General features: G+C 40.2%; 2 protein-coding genes across 8 annotated transcripts in view; one reads left to right on the top strand and one right to left on the bottom strand.

Annotated features, from left to right (window-relative positions):
* Positions 1 to 3262, top strand: part of PPHLN1 (periphilin 1) — a 130790-nt gene extending 127528 nt beyond the window's left edge. For all 5 annotated transcript variants that reach the window (XM_059726023.1, XM_006269092.4, XM_006269088.4 and 2 more), the window contains one exon: positions 2686 to 3262. In XM_059726023.1, the coding sequence (XP_059582006.1) occupies positions 2686 to 2895 (210 nt within the window). In that variant the 3' untranslated portion in view covers positions 2896 to 3262. The remainder of the gene's footprint in view (positions 1 to 2685) is intronic.
* Positions 3263 to 8986: 5724 nt separating this feature from the next.
* Positions 8987 to 20708, bottom strand: part of PRICKLE1 (prickle planar cell polarity protein 1) — a 97347-nt gene continuing 85625 nt past the window's right edge. For 2 of the 3 annotated variants that reach the window (XM_019492671.2, XM_059726021.1), the window contains exons 3-8: positions 17199 to 17312; positions 16257 to 16394; positions 15592 to 15795; positions 14733 to 14919; positions 13429 to 14292; positions 8987 to 11853 (exon numbers count right to left, since the gene is read on the bottom strand). In XM_019492671.2, the coding sequence (XP_019348216.1) occupies positions 10991 to 11853; positions 13429 to 14292; positions 14733 to 14919; positions 15592 to 15795; positions 16257 to 16394; positions 17199 to 17312 (2370 nt within the window). In that variant the 3' untranslated portion in view covers positions 8987 to 10990. Of the gene's footprint in view, positions 11854 to 13428; positions 14293 to 14732; positions 14920 to 15591; positions 15796 to 16256; positions 16395 to 17198; positions 17313 to 19291; positions 19500 to 20708 lie in introns of all 3 variants that reach the window. The other variant, XM_059726022.1, reaches the window with a different exon arrangement.

The following is a 20708-nucleotide window of genomic DNA, read 5'->3' on the forward strand; positions in this document are numbered from 1 at the left end:
ATGTATATTCTGTACTACAGGAGAATTTTTCAGTTGCAATTACTTTATTTGTGTCTACCATCTATAGATGTATGTGGGAAGAAAGCATATATACATCTCACTAAATCCCACTATGGATTTAGTTGCTAGTGTTGAATGATCATCATCCTTGGGGAAAGATCAGAAATGTTGATTGCTAATTGTTTTCATCCTAAAGAATGCACAGAAAAAAATAAAACCAGGTTATCACCAGAAGTGCAGAGAATGTAATAAATGGAAGTTGGCCAGTAATGTTAGAAAAGGAACACATTAACCACTTGATGGGGAAGAATTTCTGTTACATTTCTGTTTCATTATTCCATATGAAATTAAATATTCTTGGCTAGAAAAAATGTAGGTGACTAACTTTTGTTGAAAGCATAGCTCCCTTGAAAATCTCATTCCTTGATTTGAACCACCCTTGAACATTGTGATGTAGCTATAACATGACAGTGATTGAGCATTTTTTTTTGCTAGAGGAGTTATATAATGTTCTCTATCTTTAAACAAACTTTCACAGAATAAATTAGATATTAGTATACAAAGGATAATTAAATCTACTTTAGGGTAAGAAAACAAGGCTGATGTGGCAGTAAAGACACCTTTTACTGGACCAGGCTTTCAGGCACAAAAATCATCTATGTTAAATTGTTATGCAATAGAATTCTCATTAAAAAATTAAGTGCTCATCTCTTTACTGTGATTGGAAAATTTATTGTGGAAATATATATTATTTCAAAAGTGATAAAAAACTGTTTGAAGGTGTAATGGCTTACCAAAGACGCTTCATAGACGCTTTTAAATACTTAAATCTAGCAGGTATCTGAGGGTACTGGACAGGGCAGGATTTTATTGTATTGACTTGTGTGATGGGAGAATAGAGTAGATGTTTAGGTGAGTCCATATACTTTGACTAGTTTCTCTTTGGAGAAGAAGTACATTCATTAACCAGTCAAGGAAGGGGTGGTCCAGTGGTTACAGCAATGAACTATAGACAGTGTGGTTTGCTGGAAGTCTTGAACATCTTTGTGTCCTAATTTACCTCTCTAATATGGTTTACAGTGCTTACTTCAAAGGGGTTGTTGTAAGACTATTATTAAGACTTACAGTATTACTTGTTCATCTTAGACTGTGCATATGGTCTTATGCTTGTTGTACATTCAGAACAGAGTTGTAATTCAGGACTAGGGCTGTGGCTCCTATTTAACAGGAGCATAATTAAGTTAAATTATAAATTAAAAAAACAAACGGATGAGGTCACAAGCATAGGTGGAAAGGATATTAAATTAAGAAAGAGCTGTTTCATGCAGAGTCCTGGTACGTTTCCAATCTCACAATCTTATCATTTAATGTAGCTTTCTTATCTGTCTTCCCCATTCCCTCCCTGCCTACGCTTGTGTGCATGCACCTATGCATGTGTGCACGCGTACACACACACACACACACACACACCATATAGAACATACAGACCCAGCTGCTGCTAGAGTATTTGGTCACACCCATCCGCCCACCCAACTGCTGCTAGAATATTTGGTTGTGCACACACATGCATACACACACACATAAGGATATAGGATGTGCACATACAAATCCAACTGCTGCTAGTGTATTTGGTCACAGGCACACACATATAGGCCATATGGACTTAATGCTGCTAGAGAATACGGTGACATACAAAGACCCCAATCTAGCCAGGTGCTCGTGGTGGCTCCATTCAACAACTGTGCTGGCAAAGTGCTACATGGGAAGGCACCTGGTGCTCAGGGTGCGAGACAGCTGGCAGAATATGTGGGAGTGCCTACATTTGCTTTGTGCTGGCTGTCAGGTGGCAGCTGACGCTTATATGCCACTTGGCAGATGTGGTGGAACTCTGTAGGCACAAAGGAGACATCTGATGCCACAGAGGAGCTGTGAGCATAGATGCACTCAAAGCCTTGCCAACAGAATTTTAGTTCTGCCAGCAAAGCTTTGTAGTATATGCTAGGCCTTACTTTGTAACCACCAGTGTTAGTCTTGCTATCACTTTTACATTGAGGTCTCTCTAACAGAGGCATTTTCTATTCATGGCTGAATCACCAGTACCATCAAACATATAATATTTCAATATTCATTGAAGCCTCTCTATGAGAAATGTATCCAGTTTGCCCTAATAGGTGATTTTGAAATTGCCAAGAAACATGAAATATTTTTGGTTAAATAGTGCAATACACCTTCAAGTCTTATCAAAAGGTAAATTAACTAATTGCTACTTTAAAGATTAATTAGGTGCTTGAAAAGGTAAAACCCAAATTTTGTTGCAAACAAAAGTGTAAAGTATGTTTAAATTTACTCTTTCTCTCTGCTCTGCTACTTTATTACACTTTAGTTGTTACTACATTACAAGAGAAATTCATTGCCATATTTAATTTTTATTTCCTCTAATGAGAATTATTTCTTGTCTCAAAGTAGTGCTGCACTAACTACATTTGACTTTGTTACATCTAGAGCAGGCCTGGGATATAAAAAAAATTGTAAGACGGTCTAACATGCAAAATTCATGTTGACTCCATTATCCATTTGATTTTGTTATTATCATAGTTCTTTAACTTGGTGGGAGGAGGGAATATTGTGACTTATTGTGTAAATATTCTTGCATTTTAATTTGCTTCTAATATTTATTGCTTTTAGGTTTACAGACAAGATTGTGAAACCTTTGGTATGGTGGTGAAGATGCTGATTGATAAGGATCCTTCATTAGAAAAGTCTATTCAGTTTGCTCTCAGACAGAATTTGCATGAGATAGGTGAGCGATGCATTGAAGAACTAAAACATTTCATTGCTGAATATGATGCTGCCAATCAAGAGTTATCAGAGTCCTTTAAAGAGGGACAATATTAAGAACAAAATATGCTTTTAGATTTTCTGTATTGTATATGCCATTAATATATAAATATGCTTTTTGTGGAGAAGGGGAGATCTTAATGGAGATTTGATCCCAAGGCCCATGCTCTTTCATAGTAGCTAAGCTTGTTCACTGTGGTCTCCACAGTATTCTTCTTTTCTGTATTTGTTGTCTGACATTTCTTCCTTTGAAGAGGATATGCATTTCAATAATGATGTAAAGTGACAAACTATTTTTGAAAACCTTTACATAATTACCTAGGAAAAAAAAAAAGAAGTGTTCATTCTGATGTATGTATACTTTTGTTTTGTTGTTTAGAAGTGTAACTGAGCACTGTATTTTTATTAAAATAACGAGAAGCAAGCTCTTCATTCCTCAACTTATTCAGGAACTTAGTTGTTTTGTTGCTTATGTACAATATAGAAAAAATTGTAAGTGTGTTCATCAACATCCTTTACTTTTTCATTTATTGTAGCTTATAAAGTTCAGATCCATTCTGAAAAATGGAATCTGGAAATGTATTCTTTGTCTCTGACTGCCAGGACAAATTTGCTCACTTAACATCCAGACTCATTGACTTTATAATTATCATCCCTGCAAAGCTCCATTTAACATTCTACAGACCAAAAAAAAAATCTGTAGGCTGGCTTCTCCTTTTTGTTATTTCTGTGATGAAACTATAACTGGATTTTCCTCTTTAATTAACTGTTTGATCTCTTACGAGCTATTTTGACTCAACAGGGCTATCTAGAATTAAAAAAAGGACAACGGTAGTTACGGAAGAGAAGCAAGTCCCTGTGGTAGGAGAGAGAGAGTGTTATATAATCACTTTTCAGAGGTGAAATGCATCTAAGTCTAAATATGCGGTATCCTGATTGTTAAAGTGCCGGCGGCGTTTCCTTTAACAAAAAATTACCATATAGGCTTTCAATTTTAGAGATATGTAATTTCCAAACGCAATTACATACTGATAATTAGATGTATGATTAAGTTCTTTGTGTGCATCTGTAGTTAGAACAAGATTAAAACTAAATGAGATGGGTTTAATGACTAAAACAGAATGCTTGAATGATGCAAAGGCTTTTTTTCACTTAAGAGAAATACTGAGAGCCTAATGACACAAAGTACCTTGCATAGTCTCGTTAACTTTGTTGGACTACATGCAAGGGTGTGAGTGAGTGGATGGTAATAATTTTGTCTGTAAAAATTATTGCGCATGCTTTCCACACATTACACTTTCCCACAATGGGCAACAACTACAAAGCATGTAGGATTATTCCTTTCTGATTTAGGAATTTAATGCACATGTCTACATCAGACTTGTGTTGTGGATCAGGTTTGTTTCAGCATTATTGACACTATTTTAGACTGAATTTGGAGGGGGAGGATAAGGAGGGCCATACAGTACACTATACCAGAGGTTCCCAAAGTTTTTATGCTGTGGCCCGGCAAACTGTGGCCCAGCAGTCACAGCCAACCACGGCCAGCAGACAGGTAAGGATACCCCCACCCCCCAGGCGGGGGGGTGCACCAAACCCTGCGTTGCTGCAGGCCCTACAGTTGGAGCCATGGCCTCTATGCCTGGCTCTGGTGGGGAGGCCACAGTTTGCCAGTCCATGGCCACTTTGGTCCGGCAGATGACTGCTGCGGCCGTGCAGCCAACCTTCTGCAGCCCAGCACTGGACTGTGGCCCAGGGCTTGAGAACCCCTGCACTATACTACTCGCATGTGAACAGAAGTTGTTTCAGAAATCGATGAATCTTAAGTAATGCAAGTGAATATAAGTTTGTACTCAAGGCTAAAACTGGAGGTGGGGAAACCCTAAAATGCATTTAACACACCTTGCTAATCAACAAGTGCCCATTAATGTACTTTAATGTTGCTAGGTTTCATTTTTCTTGATGTTTTAATTTGCACCAAATGACCTCTAAAGGGAATACTGAACGGTGTGCTTTCTTTCATTAAAACTGCCTTATAATTGAGACAAGCTCCTAAAATCAGATTAAATATCACTGATAGCAAGAGACAAAGGAAATTCCCAATGGACAATTTCTTCCTCCAGAAATTAGTATGAAGTATTTGGTAACACAAAATTCAGATTCAGGAATGCTAAGTTACTACTTTTTTCTGGTTTTATGCTGGTCATACTGTTATTTAAAAGTTTATGCTTAACCCTGTGTAGTATATATTTTCAGCATGTTGATGGAATTGAAAAACTAATATCCTTTGAAAGTCAGTTAACAGCAAGAATCAGTTTTACAGCAAGAAATATGGCCCCTTCTCCTACTCTCCATATAAATTGTACACCCCTGTGTTAAGCTTTATGTAGTGAAACTACATTAGTTGCCCTGCCCTGATGTATCTAGGAAATGCTAGTGAGATAAGGAAAGTGTGAGTGGAAGAGGACAGGTTGGAAGATAGATGCAGTTATTCTCTTTTTTGTTATCTGTTTACAATTAAAAATTGTTTCTAGCACTCATGAATGGGAAGATCCCCTAAAGTAAGGGAGTGTAAATGCAATGCTGTCCCTCTGAGTTGGTAGTTTGGAAAAAAGGTTTTGAAGAAGTCTGAAATGATCAGTTAAACCTAGTTCCTACTACCAGTTTGGCCAGCTGAACACTTCTTCAGTGCGATAAGCCTTCTGGCTGCAGGTGTATGTAAACATGTTACTCAGCAGTGGTCCCAGAATGCACTTTGTGCTCTGGCAGCTTTGTGGGGGCTGTGGGTCAGAACTCCTTGCAGCAAAAGAACTTAGATCTAGACCAAGACTTAAATGGAGTAAGCTAGCAAGTAGGGGTGCACCGATAGAGATTTTGGGGGCTGATAGCGAGAGCCGATATTTAAGGCAGCATATCAGCTGATATTGATCCAATATCTAATACAGCTGCCATCAGGTGGTAAGTCTGGTGTGGTGGAAGGGGCATGAGGGCAGATCAAGGCCCCCCACAGTGAAGGAGGGGGCAGGGGCAGGTGCTGCCCAGCCGGGGCAGGGGGGAGAGCACAGGACAGAGGTGTGGCTTGTGGGGTGGGGGTAGCTCCCACTGCTGCTTGCACCCCAGGAATTTTGCTGCAGCTCTGCTCCCAGCCTTGTGCTGCCGCCCTGGCTTTTCTGAGTGCTTGGGTGGAGGTGGTTCTTTCAGCCGGGGCTGTGCCAGGCAATGGTATGGGGCTGGGAGCGGAGCTACAGCAAAATTTGGGGTGGCTGCAGCCTCCTCCTAGCACCTGGCAAGAAAAGCCCTGTGCGGCATCAGCTCCACCCTGCAGCTGCAGCACACCCCCCCCCCCCATGCTGCGCAGATCTGGGGGCACCCCCCCCACCCACCCAGGGTACAAGCAGTGGCAGGAGCTACACCCACCCCATGAGCCATGCCTCTGTCCTATGCCCCAGCTGGGCAGTGCCTACCCCTGCACCCCCCCACCATGGGGGGGAGGCCTTGATCTGCCCCCTCATACCCCTTCCCTTCCCCCTCCCCATCCGACTTACCAGCTGATGGCTCTGCTTTGTGCTGCACTGCAGCTGTGTGCAACACAGGCATTTATCAGACAAATTGTCAGGCCGATATCTGATTATAGACAATTTTTTTTATTATATCGGTACCGATATATTGGTGCACCTCTACTAATAAGCATTGTTTCAACTGCTGATTTTCATCCTAAACATAGCCAACAACAAGGGACCTCTGCATAATTGAATCACCAGGAAGCTTAAGGGTAAAGATATGACCTTCCATTCTGCTGTCCAAACCTAATTCTCACATCTGCAAATAGGTCAGGAAGGCTATTGGGTATCCCATTCACTAGCTGAGGCTCATAGCTCATGCTTTCCCTAGGATGAATATACAAACACAGTTTGAACTAAGAGCAGCTTCTCTGGTGTAGAGGTGTGGTCCAGTTGTAGAGACATTAGTTAAAGCTTACTTAAAGGATGGCTGCTGTCTTTGCTGGCATGTATATTATGCCCTCAGCATCTTTCATTTGGTTTTCACCTTTGGGGGTAGGGCAAGTAGAACTATACTGATTTAATGAGGAACAGTGACCATAAACACAGCTTATGGTCAAAGTAGAAGCAGATTCCTGAACTATGGCTGCATCTACATGAGATGCTCACTGAACAGTAGGTCGTTACTACTGCACAGTAGCATCATTGGGCACAAACCATGATGTGGTACTACTGCGCAGTAAGCATCACTAGGCAACCATGCTGGGATACTACTGCACGGTAACAACTGCACAATGGGCATCTTGTATAGCCATGCCCCGTGAGTCTCAAAGTGTAAAAGTAAACACTCACCCAGAGGTTAATAAGCACTGTTAAAAAAGCAGCTTCTACCTTCCTTTAGGGACTTGGGCATGCAGCAATCCATCCTCAGCAAGATTCAATTTTTATTACAGGTGCAACTTTAACATTCTGCTTTGGTGGGTGAGACCAAGCACTTGGCCTGTGCAGGGTGCCATGCAGATATTCAAGCTAGTTTGGGTAGCAGAAAAAGAATCACATTAGCGTGGCAGTCTGACTGGGACTACAGGTAGTGCTTAGGTAAATCTTTGTACAACCCTGTATAGAACTGGCTAGATTCCCCCCCCCCCCCCCCCCCCGACTAACCATGGTTTTGATAAAGGAAAAAACTAGTCTTTTCAGCCTGTTACAAAGTAATCTCTGCTTCAGCAGTGACCAGCCTGCAGCACAGGTGTTACAAGAGGCACAGGCAGCTTTTGTGTGGCGCACAGCAGGACAGAAAGCAGAGCAGCAGATCAGTCAGGGAGCATCAAGGTAGGAAGTAGAGTAGCAGACTGGGTAGAGGAAGATTAGAATGGCAAGTAGAGGGTGCCTGGCTAATTGAAGGCATACCTGCCAAAAAGGTTGCTCTCTCTTTCCCCCTTCAACTGTCTTAGACCATGCTTTGACCCCGTTTTAACATGCTTCATTAGCCAAGAGAAATCTTTATCGGGAATGAGCTTAGCACATCTCAGGGTCTTGAATCAAGGCAAGTGGGTACCTCATTTCTCTCGTTTAGAATGGAACGTACCACTTTGCTTAGCATCTACAGCATATTCTTTGGGTATCAAAGCCTAAAGGTAGTTTTTGGGGAGAGAAGTTGGAGGAGTGTAATCAGTCACTTTAGAGTAGTGATTCTCAAACTATAGCATCATTAGATCCTTTTAAGGATGCCATGGGATGCCAACGCTATTAGCATTGCTGTGTGTGCACAACTGTGTACATGTGCCTCACAAGATAAATCCAGTGATTTCAAATAGGAATTTAGTGTCAAAAATATTCTGACCTCTTGTGGTCTTTCTCACTTTGAGAACTCAATTATTTTTCTATTGTCAAAAAATGAATCAAAGCTAAGTGCTGTCATTTTTCTGAAAAGTTTAGAGAACTATTACTTTAGAGGATTAAAATGACTGGTGCAGAAGTTACAACCATGTTCTTGGCTGCTGCTTTAGGGTCCGTTTCAATAGTATTCAAACAGGACATCTCTACTCCTAGGCAATCACTGCTGTGACATGAAGACTGCAACTTGTGCAAGTCTTGCCCATCACTGAAAAACCCCTGGGTCTTGAGTAGTTCACTCGCCTAGCATCTCCTGACTAGCACCAGGTTCCCTGCTACAAAGAACTTTCATATTCTTCCACATTTTCAGAAAAGCTTTGATATTGGTTCTTGCTGCTAACATGCCGCTTTGTTAGGCTGCTTGTTCAGGGAGCCCCTGTTCTGTTTTCTTGTTTGATGATGTTTGGTCAGGCTGTCAAATGCTCCAGGCATTAGCACTTTAATCAAAGCTGTTAAATGTTTTTACTGGCAGATGTCAGTATGCACACAGACAGCTTCCGCCTGTGGTTAAGGCATGGAGCTTTGGAAGAGGTAGACCATTTATTACAACTAAATCAAAATTGTTCTTGCCATACCCATGAGCTGAAGGGTAACAATTGACATTTCCTGTATAGTGTTTAACACTTAATCAACTGATGAAATGTTTTAACTTTTTAATGTTTTCTGTCACTCATGCAAAACAAGCCACTGTGAACTGTTCTCTAATGCAGGCCAACAACAAAAGCCATAGAAACACACACACAGACATTAGATGTTTGTACTGATATATTCCAGGTTTGTGTGGTTTTTACATTTATACAGTTTACATTTTGCTTGACCCATAAATAACACTTGTAAGATTAAGAGGGCCATAGTTAGAGAGTATTTACACAGCCCTACCATGCATACAGAGCTTTTAATATTTAAGAGAAAATTATGCTTTGGCTCACTAAGTAATGTCATTTTGGGTGTTTCTAAACTTAAAACCCTGACTAAAAGACAAGCAATTTTTTTCATCCATAATGCTGCTGTTAAACCCCTAATAAAATCTAGTTTTGTACTGTAACAACTTTCTTGGAATTCAGGGATATAAAAATAATCAGCTTTTAAATCTTAACTATACAATATGTACATTAATATTTGCACTGTTAAATTATGAATACACTTTTAGTCTATGAAATACTACATTATAAATATTTATAATTGCCTCTAGTACACTTACAAAACCTGGATAATGGGTTTCAAAAGATATGAGTCTTGGACTTAGTTTTTTCAATCCTTACACAAATGTTCATTATCATGCAAGTAGTTTTGTTATTTAAAATGGGGTTACTTGCAAGAGTAAGGGCTTCCAGCATTAGATCACAACTGTCTCCTCAATGTTATGGGGGCAGAGGAGGCAATACAGCATGGTACTAAACATCAACTGCAGTGATGTGCACCCCTCCCCAAATAAAGCCAAACTAGTCCAGTTCTAAAACAGCTACATTTTCAATACTTACATTAATTTAATAGTTTCAGTATTTAGTTAACTAAAAAGTGACTGTATGGATGGAATCCTTATCTTTTAAAGAAACGAGCTACAAGATAAATGTATTGGCCATTTACTGCTTCTTTAGTGTACAGGCAGTCCTCAGACCTACGACACGATTGGTTCCTGAAAACAGCGTCTTAAGTAGAAACGTTGCAACTCGGAACTGATTTTCCCATAGGAAACAATGTTATAAATGGGAGATTGGTTCCTGAACCAAGGCCCTATACCCTATTTTCACCAAAAATAACCCAGAATGTTGTACCCAATCAATTATAGATTAGTAATATAGCTACATTAATGTATTTATATTGTAAACAGCAACCATATTGATTTGGAAGGACTTCTTTGAGGTGACTTTGCTGGACTTTTTGAAGGGCTCTTGTCTTTTCAGGAGTCTTGGTTGCAGGTTTTTCTGGAGTCTTGTTTGCTTTCTTAAAGAAAGTGTCCAAAGAAGTTTGGACAGATGCTGGTTCTCCAGGGAGATGGGTGATGCAGCAAACTTGTTCCCTAGCATGACTTGGCATCGGATTGAGCGTTGTAAAGTCAAAACTGACATCAAAGTTGAAACAGGGTGTCGATTTATAAAAGTTGTAAGTGTGAAATGTAACTTAACACATTGTAAGTTGAGGACTGCCTGTATATGAAGATGGCTGCAGCTATTTCTACACTCAGGTTTGGATTTGCATCCTTTTACTGAAGTACTCTTTGGAAGAATAGCACACTCAAAAAGTATGGAAGTTGTACATGAGATTCAAATACAACAAGAGATTAAAATTCCAGTTTCTAGAGACAGAGAGACCTCTTGTGAAAGAAGTCAGGGTGTGACTTTAGATCTCGGGAGTGTGGGCATTTCACTCTAAGGAAAAAGCCCGAAAAGATAAAAGCCATCTGTATACATAAAGCAACAATAAAGGACAAATAATGAATCTACAGTTCATTCATGTTATTGCACCCTTTTCTCAAATGGACTGACATGCTAGTCACCCAAGTTTAAATGTCCACATACTGCATTTTTTATTACAGACACTAACAAAGAGTAGAACAGCTACAACTTATTGGGTAAACTTGGCAAGTTTAAGCTGTTACCTGGAGAAACAATGTTTCTGAATGTTAGTTTTACATTGTAAACACCAGTAGTTATCATTGACATTGGCAAAGCATTAACAACTTGCTTAGGCACAACTTGAAAAATGGTTCAGACAAGTAACTACAAAATTGGTCTTCAACTGTTAAACATAAGATGTTAAGAAATTATGCAGTTTTTGCCTTTATGTCCTTTTTTCTTCTTTGATTTGGTTGTCCTTTGCCCAAACTGAGAACTGGACAGTGCAGTAGTTGGACTAGAAAGATCATCTGTATAGTATGGATATCTTAATGAACGTGGCTGTGGTATTGGTTGTCCTAGAAAATATCCTTCCTCTTCAGAGTCTGATGAAGATGATGATGAAGTTGAACACCAGGAATCATCTTCATCACCATATAGTCCAAAAAATTTATCAACCACCTGGTTTTGCAGCGCATAATCAGAAGTAGCATGGGCATACTGTCCATACAGCTCTGCATTTTGAATATATGCCTGAATCTGATGTGGGCTTTTATTTTGGATAAACTTGTCATGATCCTGAGGAGAGTAAAACTGAAGTCTCTCTTTTGGTGAGCATCTTCTTTCTGTAGCCAGGTGAAGTGCATTGTCAGAACGAGACTTTCTACTTCTCCTGCGACGACGCTGATGGCGGTGTCCACGTTCCTCAAAATGGTAAACACGCCTACGAGTTCTCTCACTCATTGGAGGCTGACGAATTTCAACACTCTCATAGTTTCCATTGTCGATAACATCATCTGAAAATTTTACCTGTTGTGGTCTAGACTGGGATTTGGATCTTCTAAGCACAGGCATATGCACTGGCTTTTCTTCTGGCAATATTATCTTCTCTTGACACAACTCTGAACTTAAACTTTTCAAAGACTCTGCACTCCTATGGAGCATTGAAGAATTCAGAGTTCCCATATTACTCATTTTCTCACATTCCTCAGCTTCCAGCTCTTGGAAGGTTTGCAAAGAATACAAAGATGGCCGTGGCTTGCCTTCTCCATCCACCGAAGCCCCTGAGGGAAAAGCCAGTTAAAATACATTTTTATATAGAAGTTGTAATGAGGCATCTTGACCATTTTTTTTCAAGTTTGAATAAAGATTTATTGAGTAAACAGGGCTTATGATAGAATGTGTGATTTAAAAGATTGACTACACCAAGAAAAATATTCTTGTTTTTTGTTCATTTGATGTATAAATAAGCCCTGAAATGTATGGTTTGGGTTTTGGTTTTTTAATCAAAAGTTTAGATCTTGACTATTATTACTGGAGAACAGCATCAGGATGTCAACAGTGTGGAACAATTTGAAAGGGATGGGATAAGATTTTTTTTTAAGTTAGCCTGTAAAACTATTTTTAAACATTTAAATTTAAATGTTTAGTGACTTTTTAAGGATGCCTTTACAAAAGATACAACATTTTCAGTTTAGGACTAATGACACATTACGTAGTCCCAATAATTCTTCCAAAGCAAACTAGAAAATACAAAGCTGGTCTTCTGCATATTGTTAAAATGCTGGGGGGAAAGGGCAAGGGGGAGGAGGGGGGATTTTAGCTGGAGATAAACCAGCCAGTGTGGACAGGAACCTTTTTTTTTTTTTTTTTTTTTAAAAAAAAGTCACTCACTTTCATCTCTTAATACAGATACAAGCAAAAATCCCAATTTTACGAAATTGCTTTTAGGTTCTATCACCTATAGGGTTTCGTTTTCATATTTAGCATGCAGATTTGTTGCACACTGATGCAATTTTTTTTTCCTGACGTGAACTGGTAGGATTAGATAACAAGGAACTGCCTTGAGCTAGTTGATAACATTGCTGCTAGTACCACATGGTTCAGGTTTTGGGGTTTCTCTTGCAAGTATAAGAAAATAAAACCCGCCAGATCTTAGTGTCAGGTACATACATACACTTTTCCAATCAGCTTCCATGAGGCTGGAGGCATATAACTCAGGGATAAATCTGGCATTTGTAAAAACTTAATTTAAAATGCATTTGGAATACTGCATTCACCAGAATCCAAGATGACACTGAATTTAAGACAATTCCCCAATCAGTTAGATTTTCCATACATGGAAAAATGTATAAATGTTATAAATTTTCCATGTATAGAATCTAATTATTGGGGGGTTGTATTAAATGTGCCCCCTACCCCCCCTGCAGCAAGGAAAGCAGTGGCAGGGCTAGGCAGTGGGGGAAATCAAGCAGCTTCACCCCTGCCCCTTACCCCACCCCCAACTTGCTCCCTTCTGCTTCCCACACCCCTCCCCCCCAATCCTAGCCTGGCCCAGTATCTGCGGCAACTCTGGTCTGGGCTGCAGCAGGGGTGTGAGGCAGGGGACAGAGGCAATGGTGGGGCAGGCAGCAGCTGTCTCTCTGGCCCTATCCTGCACACCCCACCCCTGCCTTGTACTCAAATCCAAGACACAGGGCTTTCTCCTCCTCCCATGTTTAAATGGAGGCAGAACCTTGGCTTGCATTTGAGTAGGTGTAGTAATTTAAAGAAATAACCATGTGAAGAATTAACACCCACTGATCCCTTTCCTAGTTCACCTGCAGAACAAAGCACTTCGTTTTTCATTATGAAGTTACCTGTTATATTAGACAAAGCCAATGAATCCATTGAATCACGAACACTTTGTTCTTGTTGTTTCAGATCTGACAGACATTCCAATGAGCCTTCGTACCACTGTGTCTGATCACGATTGTATCCTGAAGCCCCATGTTCCATGTCCAACTCTTGAATTTTTCTGCTGCTGGCAGGGCCTGGATGGCTGCCATAGGCAGAATCACCCAAGCCATCTTGTGACTGGGTCCAGTACATATCTGACTGATATTTTTTGCTTGCCAGGCTTTGATTATTTTTTTTCAGTTCAGACTTGCTTTTGGCCATGCTATCAGAAATCCAGTGTTCACTTGATCTGATGTCTACTTCACTGGGCTGCTGGAAGAGGCCTTTATCACCAAACTTTATAAGTAGTTGAGTCATATAGTCTTCATGCTCAGCCCACTCTTCAGGATCTTCAGGCATTTCTTGTTCTACTCTTCCTTTCCAGAAGTCTTCATTAACAAAACTTGCCCCATGCCTTGAAAGGCTTAAGTCATCCAGCTTGCGAGAAAGGGTATCATCTGCATTGCTAGAAAGACCAGGAAATTTGTAATTCAGTGCTGGTGACAGTAAAAGAGACTGTCTACACTGGTCAGCTGACCGACTGCTCTTTCCCATACGAACACTTCTTCTAGAGTCCCTTGATCGGGCAGACTGAAAGGCAGAGTCAGAGGAGTCAGAGGCATGAACATCTTCTCCCAAACTACAGGTTTTTGAACAGTAAATTTGTCCTTGCTTGGGAAGGAAAGGACAACCCAGCAAAGAGGTTTTGCACTGAGCACAAGAAAAGCAGGTCTCTGTAGCGTGCCAGTGCTGTCCATCATAAGTCATCTGAGCATGGTCAACACCTGGTAGAGACAGAACAGTTATTAAAGTCATGACTAAAATAGCCATGCATTAAAATATCCACAGCATTCTGACTAAGAAATTAGCATATTTATGCAGTTCAGCTACCTCAAACAATATAGTAAAACCTGTCTAACATGGAGCCTGTAAAAGCTAGAAACCTACTCAAGCTGAAATATTTCTACAGTCCTGGCATTCCTTATGGGGAATCATATATAATTTTGTCTGTATAAATCAGAAATTGTCAGACACGGAAAGGAAATTTGGGGTCTGTTAGTAGAACAACCCTGTAAGAATGATGCAAAGTAATTACCTACTGTGTGTATGTTCATGGTCTGAGCACAGCAGAGGGGCTAGGAAGCTTCCCTGTAGGACAGAAACCTGTCTAAAACTGGAACTTTTTCCGAGTCCTGTGAGATTCCAATCAGAAAGATATATTTACCTATATGTTCCCCACAGGTCTCGCAGTACTCTGCATAAAGAGATTCAAAACAGCTACAACAGAATGGGCGTCCATCCTTCATTATGTATCTTTGTCCTCCAAGGATAGTTTCACACTCGAGACAACAAAAATGCTTCATGTGCCAATGGCGACCCTCAGCTTCTGTGCACTCATCCGCAAAGATGATCTTACAGGATAAAAGTAAACTTTTAGGCAAGCATCCAAACACACTGTTCTTTGGATCAAAAAAGGGAAAGTACCCATTCTGTGCAGGTAACAGACTGCCATTTAATACATTTACCAATTCTATTTCAGTGTTCAGTATTAATGAAAGAGCAAAACATTAGTATAACTAAAGCAAATGCATGTCAGCTTTATGGCCATGTAATAAATAATAATTAAAAATAATAAACAACATTTTAAATATTTATTTTAAATAATTTAAATATAATTTAAATGCTTCAGAATAATACATAGTAATTTAAAACACATCTGTTTTATATAAAATGAAACCAAGATCAAAATAATTTGAACAATGAATAAGATGGTGCGTTAAAAATCCTAGATTAATTTTGTACAAGTTCTCTTTAGAATCAAAACCAGAGTTGAAGCAAATCTCAGATATGCAAGCAGGCTCTTTGTAAATTCAGTTCCGGCACTTGTGGAATAGCTGATTTTACAAGCTACATTGGGATGCTGGAGTAGTGGTTGATATCTACATATTCCAGCCCATGCAGCCTATGGGTATCCATTAAAAAAAAAATCCTAATATTTTAATTGGGTAAGTAATATGGCAGGTTGTTATCCTGCTAATGGTGGGTTCTGTGAACATATGGGGCTAATTATAAGGTGTATTTACCTCATCACAGGCTGAGCAACGAGGCTTGAGAAGTTCAGCATGATGTCTACCACAATGAATTTTTCCATCTTGGTAGAAGTAGATTAGGTCAACGAGCAGCTCATTGCATGTAGAGCATGCAAAACAAGATGGATGCCAACATACTCCAGGTCCAGCTCTTGAAGCAAAAACAGCAACTTCACCTCCATTTACTTTTGTCCCACACTGCAAACATAAAACCCCCCCCAAAAAACTTTAAACGCTTTCCACTGCAGGAATACCACCATTGGGTACTTCTTTACAGTAGCATTAAAACCCCATACACTGACATTTATTCCATTTTTTTTTTTGTCAAAAAGGGAAAAAAATATTCTTGGATTATACATAGTTTTCCTGAAAAAAAAAGTTTTACTATTCATACTAGCTAGGTGTTTTAAAACAAATTTTCATCTGCAAATTGTTTGGTTATATTCACACCAGTGGTTCTGTGCAACTGATTCACATCAATATAGACTTTGGAACAACAAGTCATTTTCTTTTTTCTGCCCATATAGAATTTTATTAATATTCCATAATTCCTCTTTGAGGACAACCAAGTAGAGATCAAGACAGACTGTATTAAATATCAAGCATGTTTAAGATCTGTGGTATTAATACAGCTAGATTCCTTATGGTAATAAAATTACCTGTTCACAAACTGCATGCATTAGTGCTCTTGAGAGTAGTTTAATAGTGCCTCTCCCCAATGCCTCCTTCTTACGCTGAGCACTAAACATCAGCAGTTCCTTCTTCTCTTCTTCACTTAAAGACTGACAATATCTGACCTTCAACAGAAGACATACAGTACATATTTTAGATACTAAGCTATTTCCCATTTACATTCTGTTAATTACTAAATATAAATTTAAGAACAATGTTCCTATTAAATGTACCAAGAAGCTTTTCCTAACTTTTCTTAAAATTCAAACTGTAGGCAAAAGGAAATCTTTCACATGTTACAGTACAAGATAAGTGTAAAGAGACATTTTGCATTAAAGATTAACTAGCTAAATTAGAAATAGCTGAATGGCATATTAAACTCTTGCTGTCTAGAGTTCTGCATAGTGGTTTATGTTAAACTATGTTTGTGTTAATGGATTTAAAGGATGCTAGTCACACTACGTATTGCAGTATGCACACCTAAGCACTAATTCCTTCTTTCTACAAGGGATTTGTTACTTCCACTTCTACCCCAAATGACACAGAATATCTAAGCCCTCAAACCTTTGTCACAAAGCATCCTTTCTATGTGCTACAGTAAAATCTCAGGAATTTGCAGGTTCCTGGTAATTGGTGGGTGGTTGCAAACACTATAAAACCAACTTCTGTTAAGTTTATTGCACGGACACAAGCTTTCTTAGCAAGAAAAGGCTACATCCAGCTAGACAGTTCTTGTCTGAGAAGAACCAAAATGGACAACTAAAAGAATAAATTCAACAGTGTACATACATACTATGCTGACTTTTATAGGTTAGATAACATTGTCTGTGCTGTTTTTGGCTAAGTAACAAATTACCAGTAAGATAAGTGCTGCTCTCACAAGCAGTTGGTAGTACAGAAGCATGCCCTGAGTTAAATACCATATTTACCTCATTATCATGGGGTGGCAGCTGATATAGAAGCTGTTTAATTCTGTATTTCTCTCCAGGGCTGTTAATGTAAGGGACTTTCTCCTCTGGCAAACAGGCAAAATACAGCTGGACCTGATGAGGAAGTATTAGGAATTCAGAACAGAGATCCACATGAGCAAACACTGTAAACATCTTTCAGCAGGTGCCCTATCTTAAGTCTGATTTACAAAGGAACCAGGATGTGTTACATCAGGCCCATGATAGGATTTGCTTTCTTCTAGGTAACGGAAGGACCAGATGAGCCAACTCGGCAGAACTGGATTGCCTCCAATATAACTAGCACCCAGCTGCTGAATTGCTTTTCTGGAATGCAATTTGCAGTGACAATTAGGGGTATCATAAATTATGCACAACTCCCACCCACTTCAGGGCTGGTCAACAAGACTGTTAACATTCCAAATTTCTCTCTGCAGTTTACCACACAATTCATGAAGCTGTCCAGAAATCAGCCAGCTTAATTTGCTCTGTGGATTCTGCATGATGCCAAGACAAAAGTGGCTTTGTAATCAGATTCATCTTAAACTTCAGTTTTCATTGCTTCTGTGTGGGCTTTTGTTAAGACTCTGGAAATATCTTCTTCAAGGGAGGAGGTTGGATTTAGCCACATTTCAAACAGATACAAATTTACTTGATGTATTCATGTCTTTGTGCGTGTTTGATCCACACACACACACACACACACACACACACACACTTTTAAAAAGTATTTTCAAACTAGCTTTCATTTTATCAGTAGAAAACTTCTGACAGGAAAACTATGAGTGCTGTGACAAAGCCCAATGGCAAAAAAAAGGTGCATGTGGAACAGCTTCAATTTTGTTTCCTGTGTAGTTTCCAGTTTGTCATAAGGCATGGGGCCGTAAATAAGATCTGACTATTGGCAATTAATGTTGCTTGCCATCCAGATTTCAAGTCAACAGCTTACGAGGTGTGTCAGATATATTTAGAAGAGAATCGGTAGTCAGTTACTTTCTTCAAGTACTAATCAAAATTAAATGGAAAAAGTAGTATAAAGCATTAAAAGTGCTTTAAAATGTCCACTTTCAATACAGTAAACTTTAACCCAACTCATCGAGTCTGTTACAAGAAACTGTAGGAACAGAAGCCAATGGAAAACCTAGAAGGTGATTGAGCATTATATTTGTCTCGCAGCTTATTACATGGTTATCAAAACCACTGACATCTTATTCTGTATGAAAAATACTTTTAAGTCTGTGAAACCCAAGGAAGATTTACTACATTTGTCTTTAAAAGTTTAGTAGAGAGAAGGCACGGTAAGGTGACACCTTAGAGGCTAACTCATTCAGAGGCATATGTTTGCATAGGCCTACAGTCTGCTCCCGATGCTATGAATAGCTATTAGGCCTGTACGAAGCAGCTAGTATTCACTTTGGATTCGGATTCAGCTGATTCAGGGGACAGTGATTCGATTCGGTGATTCGAATCGCTGTCGTAAATCAATTTGCCCGAATCTGGCTGCTGCCAAATCTCTGAACCAAATAGGCCCCATCCCCTGCCTGCTCTCCCAGCTCCATCAATGGTTGCCCTGCCTGGCCCCAACATCCCAGATCTTAAATAAAAAAAAAAAAGCCCTGCACTCACTGGCTCCTGCCAGGCGGGGAGGCAATCCCCGCTACACTCCACTGCTCTGCACAGTGTGTGGGGCTCTGCCACGAGCCCCCAGAAGCCCCAACAGCTGCTGCAGCAGCTGGTGAGCAGCTGGGGCTTTAAAAAAAAAACAAAAAAACCAGGAGCTGCGGCCAGGCAGGGAAGCCATTGATGGGGCTGGGAGAGTGGGCAGGGGGGGTGGGGGCTCATGGCAGAGCCCCCCACGCAGCGTGGGGCAGCAGGAATTGCCGTTTTTGTTTTTTTGTTTTTAAAAGAGCCAGGATGCTAGGGCTGGGTAGGGCAGCCACACACATGGCTGGGAGAGTGGACAGGGGTCAGGGGAGCGGACAGGGGGTAGGGCCCAGATAGGGCCCAGTGGGGATCCCCCCATGGTCCCCTTCCCCCTCCTCCAGTCCCCCCCCCTCTCTCCGCCCCCTACTTACTGGCACAGAGTCCAGGTCCAGCTCCCTGCGGCAGTGAGCAGGGACTGCCTGAATCTCCGAAGCTCTCCAAATATTTTCTGAATCGATTCGGAGAGCTTTGAATCGATCCAGACCTTTTACTGGTCTCCCGATTCGATTCAGAGATTCGGCCGCCGAATCGGACTGAATCTCCTCCAAATTGAATCAGCACCCGAAGCGTCGCACAGCCCTAATGGATATGCACAGAGCAAGGGTACCAATTAGAAAGGAATAAAGTCATTTAAATACAAAAGATAGAGAAAGGGGAAGGAAAAGGATAGGGGTAGAGGGCAATGCTGATGGGAGGCAAAAGTGATTTGAAGAGCTCAAGAGGGATGAACAAAACAGTTCACCCATTATAAAAGTTTTAAATGTTAGGCCAAGTAATGGAACAAGAATCCAGAATGTATTTAGTTCACTCTTCAACCCACCTTCCTGTCTCTCAGCAGTTACTCTCAGGTGCCACCCTACCTCGCATTTTGAATAGCAAAAAGTAGTTCTTTTGCTCCTGCATGAAGATGGATTATATTAGCTGCCAGCTGAACAGAGTTGTTCCACACCAGCATATAGCACTGAATTACTGCTGAGTAAATTGATGCCAACTACAAGGGACCTAATAGGCCTCCAATAGGTAGGTTAACTGCCATATTTACTCAAACCCATGGGACCTGAGACTGAGGGGAGATGCCCAAGAGGTGGGGTCAACAGGCAACAGAGGTCCAGAGGCAGGGGTCAAACCCCACTTCCACATGCCTACCTCCTGCTCTCCCCCTCGACCTGCCACAGTTTCGCACTGCAGTGCTGGGGGACAAGTTTAAGATGACCCTCCAATTAGATTCTGTACGTGGAAGATTGAAACAAAATTTAAAAATTTCTATGTATAAAATCTAATGATGTGGGGGGGGGGAGTGGCAGTCTTAAATTACGGATTGTTTTGGATTCAGGTAAACGTTTAACAAATGTTAAACAAATGCTTCATGAATCCTCTAATCCTGTTTCTCTGGTACTTTTGTATCATGCTTTAAAGTGACATCATCAGAATTTATTTATCACCCTATTTTTAAATATTTGTTTGAAGTAGCAACTTCCTCCTGTGGCCGTCTGTCAGTTCTGTTTCAGAATCATTGTACTGTTCCCTTCCATTGTACTCTTAAAATATAATACAGTCTTGCCCTCCAAACCTTCAAAACCTCAACTTAAGAAGGAATACTAGAGTGATGTCTTTGCACAAGTGGTAAACGTATGGCTGTTTAAGAAGTCTTGAAATATATTAATATGACCATTTCTGTCACAACAATAATTTAGTTACCTATGCTGTAATTCATGTAGCTAACATCCAGTACATCAATATCAAATGTCTTGTTATTCAGCAGAAATTATCAGCTGTTTCTGCAATTAA

This window comes from Alligator mississippiensis, chromosome 4, assembly GCF_030867095.1.
Source record: "Alligator mississippiensis isolate rAllMis1 chromosome 4, rAllMis1, whole genome shotgun sequence".
Taxonomy (NCBI): Eukaryota; Metazoa; Chordata; order Crocodylia; family Alligatoridae; genus Alligator; species Alligator mississippiensis.